This window comes from Diplotaxodon limnothrissa, linkage group LG7 (genome assembly GCF_057381915.1).
Source record: "Diplotaxodon limnothrissa isolate DT_005_m linkage group LG7, D_limnothrissa_male_GT1.1, whole genome shotgun sequence".
NCBI classification, from domain to species: domain Eukaryota; kingdom Metazoa; phylum Chordata; class Actinopteri; order Cichliformes; family Cichlidae; genus Diplotaxodon; species Diplotaxodon limnothrissa.
Window position 1 is genome coordinate 11,022,364 of NC_140602.1, and position 12,508 is coordinate 11,034,871.

A 12,508-nucleotide genomic window follows, 5' to 3' on the forward strand; every position below is an offset into this window, starting at 1 on the left:
TCATACAACTTTTTTTGACAGAAATGAAGGAGAACATATTTTTTTTCATTTGTTTGTTTGTTTCTACAAGAGCTTTGTGTGATTTGATAAGTATCTGAGGCTGAGACCACAGGACAGTAAAACATGATTTTTGGGCTTCATTTCTGTACTGAACAGTCATTTAAGATTAGCTAGTAAATAACAATTAGCTAATGTTGTTCATGAGACTAAAGTCATATCACTTTGGTAATGTAAATATAATATGGCCAATATTATGGTTATTATATTAGTCATTATTAGGTATTACAGCAGTGAACATGAACTCTTTGTCAAATACTGAGCTTCAGTACAGATTCAAGTTGCAGTTATTTACATGTCTTACCACCTTAAATCTTCACTCAAAGACAAGTATATAGGAATGACTGCCAAATTTATTTGCCACTGAAGCCGAAGGATGGCATCTGAATAAAACCTCTCTTGACATGCCTAGATGACATTAAAGCTTGGTTGGCTCTAAACTTTTTAAATTTGAATGAAAAGAAAACAGATTTGTTGGTGTTTGGACCCAGTGGCCCCTGTGAGTCCTCTTCTTTTCATTTGGAACCCCTGGAGGTTTATTTTAAACCTGTTGTTACTGCCCTTGGTTTTAAGTTGGACCAGTCCATTTTTATCATTTAAGGCGACTGGCAAGAGTGAAATCGTTTCTTTCTAGGCAGCACTTTGAAACCGTGATCCATGCTTTTATTTCTTCCCCTGTGGACTACTGTAACGCACTTTATGTGGGGGTCAGTCAGTTGTTACTCTGACATCTGCAGCTGGTTCAAAATGTATATTGACAGTGCATATATAGGTGTATCATATATAAGAGACAAATGTTGTTCCTTCAGTATGTTGGCATTACTAAATTTGGCTCAAATGCTTACATACATGTGTAAAAAGAAAATGTACAAGCTGTGAGCTGTTTCAAATCAAATCACTTTTATTGTCACATCACATGTGCAGGTACATTGGTACAGCACATGTGAGTGAAATTCTTGTGTGCGAGCTTCACAAGCAACAGAGTTGTGCAAAATACAATAATGTAAACAAGCAAAATACAAGAATGGCTACATCTGAAACTAATAAATATATGTACAATATATAATAGTATATATATGTTTCTGATAAAATGAAGAGTAGACTGATGTATTAAATATTCCTTTATTGGGTGAGAAAATCAGACCATGTCATAACTGCTTTAAGTCATACAGAATAGATATCAGAGCTTTAAACAGGCTGACGTCTGCTAAATGGGTCAAACTGGGCAGAAAGTATACAAACACATAACATCCTTATAGAATATGATGTAACACTATAGATCAACTTACCTCAGAATATATAAAGCATATAAACAATTACAGCAATATGATGCAACAAACACAGCAGTGCTACTGATCCAAAATACTCAAAGCTTCATAGAACTGAAACAAACATTTATTTTTAGTTCCATTCTGCTGCTGATACAGACTTTAGGTTTCTGAACATTAAACTTGTTGCTGCCTTTCATAGTGCGTAACTTGAAGGCCCTGAGTACTTTCTCCCACACTGGAAACACTGGAATGATAAAATTATTTGAACATTACCTAATAAGACTGATTCAGGACAGACAATTAGTTATTTTAAACGTTTCTAGCAGTCCTTCACAAACAGGGAACAGTCTGTCTATTCTCTCCATCTGTCAGCTGCTGCTGGCTCTTCCTCCTCCTCTTCCTCACATACTGCTGAGATTGTCCTGGTGGATCATCAGGGGTGCAAAGCCTCACAGATGATGTAATGCAGTGGGTCCCTCAGTCTGTCCTCACTCTGGACACTTGCAGGTGTCACACATAGAAATCAAATGTGTGATAAGCTGCAGGATTCAAACACAAGTGTGACTTATAAATACATGTTCATACTTTTATTCCACAATCAGAGAGAAAGAAACAGAGAGAGAGTGCAGGACAGACAGACAGGTGACAGTCTCAGGTGTACACACTGCTACAAAACAGCACCAGAGAAGGAGGATTTAGTGTTTGTGTCATTACGAGTGCTAAACAAGAAGAGTTCCCAGATGGTACAGTGGACACATGTGTGACTCCTGTGATTAAAGCATCTTTCTTTCAGCTTAAGGAGTGAACCGTCAGCTGACTGACATGACTGACTTTAATTACGCATAAAATCATCACATTCTCTGTAAGATTAAAGTCAGCTATTGAACGGCGAATATTTTGAAGTGAAGGCTTTAAAACCAAGTTAGTACAAACGTCGCTAATGTCACATAACTTTCCCGACATGTTGCCAACAGTAATGTTTTAATGTTCTTCATTATAAAAACATTTGCGCATAAATAAGTGACATAATATTCAGTACTTACTTCTGGAAGTTTACTCTTCGTCCGCTCCGCTTCCGCCGTTTTTTTTCGGCAAAATTATCCAAACCACCGCCGCGCTATGAAGTCTGGGATATGTTGGGCCATGAAGGCTACACAGACCCATCCTTAAAATTCAGGGAAATTAAGGACGCATTTGAGGGCCGCATTTCGAGCAGCCTTTGAATTGGGACAGTCTTTGTCGTGTCGCTGTGACATAATCGGCCTTAAAATGCGGCCTTTAAGGCTGCAGACCCCAAATCCGGTCATTGGTACTTCCTGGCTTGTGTAGTTACTAGGTAACAAAAGCTCAACACTGCCCCTAGCGTCCTGGAGCACTTCCGTTGTGTTTTGGATTTTGCATGTGTTTTGGAGTTTGCGCGTGTTTTGGATTTTGCACGTGTTTTGGATTTTGCACGTGTTTTGTATTTTGTACGTGTTTTGTATTTTCCATGTGTTTTGTATTTTGCACGTGTTTTGTATTTTGCACGTGTTTTGTATTTTGCATGTGTTTTGGAGTTTGCACGTGTTTTGTATTTTGTACGTGTTTTGTATTTTCCATGTGTTTTGTATTTTGCACGTGTTTTGTATTTTGCACGTGTTTTGTATTTTGCATGTGTTTTGGAGTTTGCACGTGTTTTGTATTTTGTACGTGTTTTGTATTTTGCACGCGTTTTGTATTTTGCACGTGTTTTGTATTTTGTACGTGTTTTGTATTTTGCATGTGTTTTGTATTTTGTAAGTGTTTTGGAGTTTGCACGTGTTTTGTATTTTGCACGTGTTTTGTATATTGTACGTGTTTTGTATTTTGTACGTGTTTTGTATTTTGCATGTGTTTTGTATTTTGTACGTGTTTTGGAGTTTGCATGTGTTTTGTATTTTGTAAGTGTTTTGGAGTTTGCACGTGTTTTGTATTTTGTAAGTGCTTTGGAGTTTGCACGTGTTTTGTATTTTGTACGTGTTTTGTCTTTTGCATGTGTTTTTTTATTTTGTAAGTGTTTTGGAGTTTGCACGTGTTTTGGATTTTGTAAGTGCTTTGGAGTTTGCACGTGTTTTGTATTTTGTACGTGTTTTGGATTTTGCATGTTTTTTGTATTTTGTACGTGTTTTGTCTTTTGCATGTGTTTTTTATTTTGTAAGTGTTTTGGAGCTTGCATGTGTTTTGGATTTTGCACGTGTTTTGGATTTTGTAAGTGTTTTGGAGTTTGTACGTGCTTTGTCTCTAGGGGCCACCGTAGTGGCTTTGAGTACTTAGAAATATTGACTGAAAATAAACCCTCAGCATGTTCTCCATTTGCTCAAGCTTGAATGTTATATGTTTTAAAACTACAGCCCCCGTGAATTTCAGGGAAGGAGTTGTGCCCGTTTTTTGTTTTGTTTTTCTAAATTAAAATTATACATTGTTTGTTTCATTTTTTAAAAGATTTACCATTACATCTCAACCTGAGAGCCTTTTATATATGTATATGTAATATGTTATGTGTAAGAACTGTAAAAATGTTCTGCAAAACAAAGCAAGAAAAGACATCAGGAAAACATTACACAGTGTTCTTTTGTAGTACACGTAACTCTTGTGCCAGGTGGATTAGTCTATATCAAACACAGCTTGTCACCTTTGTCTACTGAGGGGAGTCAAATGGTATTTTTAGTATGTATGATATGTGTGAAGACAAACACCTGTCACATAAAAAGAGATTTAGTTACACATGTATGACTACCTATATTTGTGGACCAAGGTTTAAAATTAAATCTCCCTTACACTAATAGATTTTAATCACAATACATGAAATAATCTGAAAAGGACAACAAAATAACTTAACAAAGTAGGGAAAACTAAACCAAGGGCACCAGAAGGCAGGAGCTATGGTTCACTAGGTTCATGGCTCTTTCTAACATTTATGGCTCAAAGAAGAAAAGTCCTGCAGGGTTTGATCGTGCCCTTATTATGTCTCCAACACAACAAAGTGGGTACTTGTGTTTTTTTAGTGGAACCTCTCAACATTTATTATAAGTCATAATGGAAGAGCACAGTTTCACAGTTATAGTTTTAAATCATAATTAATTTATATAGTCTGGACATACTGCTTATGAAATTATGTCTAACCAACTGCAACACAAATATGCAGTTTGGGTTGCGATTTGTCTATATTCTATTCCTGCAGAGCTGGCACAGTTGACGTTGAGCACACACAACTTTGTTGTAAAGGGCTATTCTATTCTATTCTATTCTTTTCTTTTCTTTTCTATATGAATTACTGCCTTGCCGTTTTATCTCTATCTGTCTAGACTCAGATACCATATCTAGTAAGGATTAAGTACATATATATAAATATAGTAAGGGATTTAATATGTTGTGGTCACATCTCTTTCATATTTTGACTTTTGGGTTGAATAGTGGCCAGAAATCTTTTGTAGAACTTTATGAACTTTGACACCTTTTTGTTGATAAAATCTCATCAACTTCTCATTTTATCTTACAAAATATATTTTTCCCCATAAATTATGACTTTATATAAGTAACCTGCATTTCATTGTAATATTGTTACACGAGTACAATGTAAAACATTGAATTTGATTGAATCAGGTTCAATTTCATTTATTTAATTGAATTTAAATAAACCTTTGATTTTACATATTTCAATTGCATTACATTTACTTATTGGATCATGATGTGTTGATGTCCAAAACATTTGGTGACAGTGATCTTGACAGTTGATCACTTAATAAAAAAAATAACTTTAACCACTTAACATAAAACCTTATTATTGAGCAATACAAAAAAGCAAAACAAAACAAAAAACAGTTATGTACTGGGAACTCTGTTCTCTGCACCCATGGGCCACTAACAGGTTAATCCAACCATGTGTTAATGTCTGAGCGGGTTTAACACATTGTGCGGATAGCTGAAATAGTTGGAGAAAGGGCACCAAGTTTTTAGTGTGCACAAGAATAAAGGACGTTTAAACTATGCATACATCTTACCCTGAAGAATACAGTTTCATAGTTGTGCAGCATTCACACAATGAAGAATATTGTATCTTTCATTCAGATCAGATTCTGGTTCTTATTCCAGACACCTAATAGTATGCTTTAGTAGGTGGAAATCCTTTTGGTTTATTGGTAGGCCAGGAACTTTTTGCCTTTAATAAATAACATTATAATACCGACGCACTGTAAACCTCTCTGGAGATGCCATCACTGTACCACAAATATGAAGATGAAAGCTACCAACGACCACAGAAAGTCACGCATTTCAGGCTGAAAACGTTCCCCACTCAGTCTTCCTCCCTTTGCCACGAATTTCTTTTATTTATTTATTTTATTATTTTATTTTTATGTAGAGTCTTATCTTAACAGTTTTTTGTTTAGTTTTGTTTTTAGCTAGGTGGCCAAAAATAAAGTGCTGAATTTGTATCTTGGTGAGAAACCTCTGTTCTAAAACAAAAAGAAGAAAAGGGGAGATTTATTCGTCACAATAGACGATCTTCGATCTACAGGCGCTGCTGTTTCCCGCTTGTAAAGTAACTCGTTCCTGACGTGAGAAGTGAGAACTTCAATTAGGCATCATAGTTTCTTTCTTTCTTTCTTTCTTTCTTTCTTTCTTTCTTTCTTTCTTTCTTTCTTTCTTTCTGTCCATTTTCCAATTTAATAGCATCCAAATTGTGTAAAGGAAAAACAATGTCTGGCGAGTAAGTTGTCACTTTTTTATTCTTATTTAAATGGCCTATGAAGCCGGATACTCTTTCATATGAGAATAATAATCTCATGCCTTTTTTTCGTTTGTGCATCTTTGATTTTGCTGAACAACCAATTGGGCACTCAAAGCGGTGTAAGTTACAGCCTGCATGACCATATACTTTCTCAGCTAACAATTATACAGATTTGTGTTTAACATAGTTTGAATTTCTTGTGCATCCCTTTCTCCTCAGTATACAGGGAGTGCAGAATTATTAGGCAAATGAGTATTTTGTCATGCATGTTGTCTCACTCCAAGCTGTATAGGCTCGAAAGCCTACTACCAATTAAGCATATTATGTGCATCTCTGTAATGAGAAGGGGTGTGGTCTAATGACATCAACACCCTATATCAGGTGTGCATAATTATTAGGCAACGTCCTTTCCTTTGGCAAAATGGGTCAAAAGAAGGACTTGACAGGCTCAGAAAAGTCAAAAATAGTGAGATATCTTGCAGAGGGATGCAGCAGTCTCAAAATTGCAAAGCTTCTGAAGCGTGATCATCGAACAATCAAGCGTTTCACTCAAAATAGTCAACAGGGTCGCAAGAAGCGTGTGGAAAAACCAAGGCGCAAAATAACTGCCCATGAACTGAGAAAAGTCAAGCGTGCAGCTGCCAAGATGCCACTTGCCACCAGTTTGGCCATATTTCAGAGCTGCAACATCACTGGAGTGCCCAAAAGCACAAGGTGTGCAATACTCAGAGACAGGGCCAAGGTAAGAAAGGCTGAAAGACGACCACCACTGAACAAATCACACAAGCTGACACGTCAAGACTGGGCCAAGAAATATCTCAAGACTGATTTTTCTAAGGTTTTATGGACTGATGAAATGAGAGTGAGTCTTGATGGGCCAGATGGATGGGCCCGTGGCTGGATTGGTAAAGGGCAGAGAGCTCCAGTCCGACTCAGACGCCAGCAAGGTGGAGGTGGAGTACTGGTTTGGGCTGGTACCATCAAAGATGAGCTTGTGGGGCCTTTTCGGGTTGAGGATGGAGTCAAGCTCAACTCCCAGTCCTACTGCCAGTTTCTGGAAGACACCTTCTTCAAGCAGTGGTACAGGAAGAAGTCTGCATCCTTCAAGAAAAACATGATTTTCATGCAGGACAATGCTCCATCACACGCATCCAAGTACTCCACAGCGTGGCTGGCAAGAAAGGGTATAAAAGAAGAAAAACTAATGACATGGCCACCTTGTTCACCTGATCTGAACCCCATTGAGAACCTGTGGTCCATCATCAAATGTGAGATTTACAAGGAGGGAAAACAGTACACCTCTCTGAACAGTGTCTGGGAGGCTGTGGTTGCTGCTGCACGCAATGTTGATGGTGAACAGATCAAAACACTGACAGAATCCATGGATGGCAGGCTTTTGAGTGTCCTTGCAAAGAAAGGTGGCTATATTGGTCGCTGATTTGTTTTTGTTTTGTTTTTGAATGTCAGAAATGTATATTTGTGAATGTGGAGATGTTATATTGGTTTCACTGGTAAAAATAAATAATTGAAATGGGTATATATTTGTTTTTTGTTAAGTTGCCTAATAATTATGCACAGTAATAGTCACCTGCACACACAGATATCCCCCTAAAATAGCTAAAACTAAAAACAAACTAAAAACTACTTCCAAAAACATTCAGCTTTGATATTAATGAGTTTTTTGGGTTCATTGAGAACATGGTTGTTGTTCAATAATAAAATTATTCCTCAAAAATACAACTTGCCTAATAATTCTGCACTCCCTGTACATCATCCATTGCCCCCAAGGGAGAGGCGAAGGTATTTATATTTTTATATTATCATATGATTATTAAATTAAGTCTTATATTTCTAACCTGTCAAGAATGTGTTTTTATATTTGCAGACTGTATACTTTCATGCAGCAGAAAAAAGAAATAATTTCAGTGTCATTGTGAAATATTTATGTCAGTTTTATTTGATATGATCTGACATTTAGTTTCTCATTATAGAAAAAAAAAGGTAATCATTTAAATGGTTGATGAGCACTTAATTAAGCAATGTGGCATTTCAAGTCATCAATAATATGTAAGATTTGTATTGTTTCCAGCCTAAATGCAAGATTTCTGCGTCACGCAAGCTATCACTAAAGGTAAATAATTTGGCAAAAAATGCACGAGCCATAATAACTCCTGAATATATAATAAATAGAATGTCATTATTAGAATGTTCTTTCCTATAACAACCAATATTAAAATTATAAGCGATAACCAGATGACACAAATGAAAACCTCTTTGACTTTTTCGAGATCCTTCTCCTGACTCGTGCAACGGAAGACTTGGAGGCAGAGAAAACTGCAAATGAGGAAGCGAAGGTTCGATACCTGAGGGAGAAGCTTCCACCGCTGCAGCTCAGAGGGTTAAACATTGATGATCTGCAGGTGTGAGCTTATGATACTCTGAGTAAGCATATGGGCTTGACAATGTTTTTAAAGCCCATTAAGTGTCATGAATTGAAACTTATTTTTTTCTGTGTAGAAAGTCTGTAAGGAGATTCATGAAAAGATTCATGTGGTGGACGAGGATCGCTATGACTGTGAAGCAAAGGTTCTCAAGAACTACAGAGATGTATGAGCTCAGCAAACATCATAATACACCTAGTTAAACTAAAATATGTTGACACGCTCCCCCCCCCCCCTTTAACAATAAGCCACCAATAAAGCTTTTCCCTCTATTGCTAGATCAACAAGTTGAAGCTAAAGGTACAGGACCTTGGAGGAAAGTTTAAGAAACCAGCTCTCAGGAAGGTGAGAGTGTCAGCAGATGAGACGTTGAAAGCTCTGTTTGGATCGAAAACTAAGGGCTCCATGGATCTGAGGGCCAATCTCAAGTCTGTAAAGAAAGAAGACATCAAACAAGAGAAGGTTTGCTCTAGCAACACACATAATTGGTATCTAGGTACATTCAAATAAGCAGCCAAATAAAACTGCAGAATCTGATGGTCTGAATGCGGCTTTACTTTAGGAGCTGACGATGGAGGTGGGTGACTGGCGTAAAAATGTGGAGGCCATGTCTGGTATGCAGGGCAGGAAGAAGATGTTTGATGCTAGAGTATTTAAAAGTAGAATGGGAGGGAGAGCCTTCAGTTTTCAGGCCCCTCTTCTGTGGAACCAGCTTCCAGTTTGGATTCGGGAGACAGACACTATCTCTACTTTCAAGATTAGGCTTAAAACTTTCCTTTTTGCTAAAGCATATAGTTAGGGCTGGACCAGGTGATCCTGAATCCTCCCTTAGTTATGCTGCAATAGACTTAGGCTGCCGGGGGATTCCCATGATGCATTGAGTTTTTCCTTTCCAGTCACCTTTCTCACTCACTATGTATTAATAGACCTCTCTGCATTGAATCATATCTGTTATTAACCTCTGTCTCTCTTCCACAGCATGTCTTTTATCCTGTCTTCCTTCTCTCACCCCAACCGGTCGCAGCAGATGGCCGCCCCTCCCTGAGCCTGGTTCTGCCGGAGGTTTCTTCCTGTTAAAAGGGAGTTTTTCCTTCCCACTGTCGCCAAAGTGCTTGCTCATAGGGGGTCATATGATTGTTGGGTTTTTCTCTGTATCTATGAAGCGCCTTGAGGCGACTTTTGTTGTGATTTGGTGCTATATAAATAAAATTGAATTGAATTGAATTGAATGCTGCTGGTGGGGCCCAGTGAACAAATTCCTTCATGTGCTGACGCTGCAGGATGGATGGAGGAAGATTTAATGAAAGAACTTTAATTGAAAGTGAAAAAAAATTAACCAAAATTTAACATAACATTTATAAAATCAAACTAAAATGAGTCAAAAATAAAATGGGATAGTCAAAAACTGAAAATTACAAACCTAAAAGTAAATGAATTCATAAATTACTAGTGGAGACTAATACGCGATGAAGTTCAGAGCTTGACCATTACAATAAGATATACTCCATGGACAACTGGATTGGTTGGACTTAGATTTTAGGCATATTATCATATGGTGATAATACTGTATTTCATTTGTGAGTGTAGCAGATTTACATTGCTTGGCATTGTCCTTGTACACGGTAATGGAGCTGTATTTCTTCTGTCTCCACTAAGGAATGCCATAAACTTGCAGTGCCACCTGAGATATTTAGAGCAAGGATATACTTAGCCTTTCTTCTTCTATGGAATGAATTCCTCTCCGGTTAAAAACAGCAAATATTGTCACACATACTGATACTTGTCCTTGAACTAGCGTCAAACACTGTCAGCAAGACAGGGGGTTGAATAATCAAGGGTGTTGTGGATGGAGTCAGCAGCCTTTAAGGACTCTAAGGGTGATGGAAAGAATTTGTGTATGACTGACAATGCTATTTTTACTGCGTGAAGTTATTTCATTTAGTATAACAGTGGCCTATATGCACTACAATAGTACAGCTTCTGTCTATATGAGCTATGAAATAATCTGCCATAACCCAGAAATATCAGTCTAGCCTCAAGAATAAGAAAATCACAGAAACTGGCCTGCTAGTCTCTATTTTTACTTTTACAAGAATCAGGATGTATGTATAGATATGTACCTAATGCCCAAATCAGAGATTTTGGCCCAAAGTTTCTGCAGATTTGTCAGCTGTATATCCATAATGCGAATACCCCAAAGGTGCTCTGTTGGACTGAAATTTGGTGACAGTAGCAACGACAGTACCCTATTTATTTCCTATCCTATTCATAGTCTTTTATTTTAGGTCACAAGCAGTTGTCTAAGCATTTCACTGCATATCGTACTGTGTATGACTGTGTTTGTGACAAATAAAATTTGAATTTGAATTTGATTTGAGTACAGTGAACTCATTGTCATGTACAAATATCATGTAACATGATATTCTATTCTGATTGAAATAAGCAGAAGATTGGTAAAGTGTGGTCATAAAGGATGGACATTATTAGCAACAATACTCAGGTAGGCTGTGGCATTTAAACAATGCTTAGATGATAAAAAGGGGCCCAAAGTGTGGTAAGAAAAGAACTCCCATAACATCACACCACCTACAGCAGCCTGAACTGTTGATACAAGGCAGGATTTAATTCGTGCATGAATTAAATTACGACTTGTCAGACCAGGTAATGTTTTTATAGTCTTCTGTTGTCTAATTTTGATCCGCCTGTGTCAACTGTAGCCACAGTTTCCTGTTTCGAATTGATAGGAAGTGACACCCGTTGCAGTCTTCTGCTGTTTTAAGGTTTGACATGTTGTGCCTTTGAGGAAAAAAAAGCAGGACATGTTTTCTGCATACCTTGGTTGTGATGAGTGGTTATTTGAGCTACATTTGCCTACCTATCAGATCGACGCACCCTGACTATTCTCATGTCACCTCTGACATCAAGAAGGGATTTCCACCTAGAGAACTACTGTTCACTGGATAGTTTATATTTTTCATACCATTGTCTGTAAACCCTAGAGATAGAGATGGAAATTTTGTGTAGATGAACACATCCCATCCTTCACCAGGTTTTAACTTCAGCTAGTTAACTATGCCTAAATTCATTAGATTGGCTGATAAGATTGCCGACCGGCAGGAACACAAATGTCTTTCAAGTTTATCTGAATGAGTTTAAGAATAATTACTACTTACCAATTAGATTATTGTGAAAATGTGCAGAGATGTACCAAGGAGGAAAACAGTGATGATGCACCTATAAAGCTTGTTTCTCTCCAAAGGTAATTTAATCAATAACTAGAATACCTCTCTTTTTTTTAATTAAAGGTTGTCTCAGTTCATTACTTGCATCCTGGGGCAGTTGTGGCTGAAGAGGCAGAGCAGTTTATCTTCTAGTTGGAAAGTTGATGGTTTGATCCCAAATTTCTACAGCCTACATGTTGAAGTATCCTTTGGCAAGACACTAAACTCAGAGACTATTCTGATGCACCTATATGAGTGTGTGTGGGAATGTTAGGAAAACTCTTAGGCAGATAAAAGTGCTATATGAATAAGTGTGACTGGGTGAATCAAGCTTCCAGTAAAAAGTTCTTTGAGTGCTCAACTGAGGTACAAGTCCACAGTATACCTCAGTATATATCAGCTATGTAAAACAACACGGTAATCAAACGAACACATTTAAGAGGACTTTATTTGCCAGATTTGTCAAGGCAGCGTAACATGGAATAACCTGTCCCTGAGAGAAAACGCTTCAGAACATTAATGGAGAACCTATTCCCAGCATAAAGACAGTGCTGAGGTATTTTAAAAGTAAACCAAGAGCACTTTAAGTCATGTGAAGGAGTGTAAAGGAGGAAAGGGGGAAGTATCCATTATTCCAGCAAACTCACAAACCAAATTTAGAAAGAGGCAATGCTCGTAAAAGGAAAAAACAAAAAACAAACACAACACACTACTCTTAGCAGTGTTATAAATTATAAATGTCACTTTCAACTCGTCTTCTGTCTTCATTGC

The 12,508-nt window shown here is 37.5% G+C and overlaps 1 protein-coding gene across 1 annotated transcript; it reads left to right on the forward strand.

Annotated features, from left to right (window-relative positions):
* Positions 1-7,842: 7,842 nt before the first annotated feature.
* Positions 7,843-10,733, forward strand: tnni1c (troponin I, skeletal, slow c; the record flags this gene model as incomplete). The annotated part of the gene is made up of 7 exons (XM_085359074.1): positions 7,843-7,875; positions 8,165-8,206; positions 8,364-8,495; positions 8,593-8,682; positions 8,796-8,978; positions 9,079-9,175; positions 10,717-10,733. Coding segments are annotated over 7 exons (594 nt in total), but the record flags the coding sequence as incomplete, so codon positions are not given.
* Positions 10,734-12,508: the final 1,775 nt, after the last annotated feature.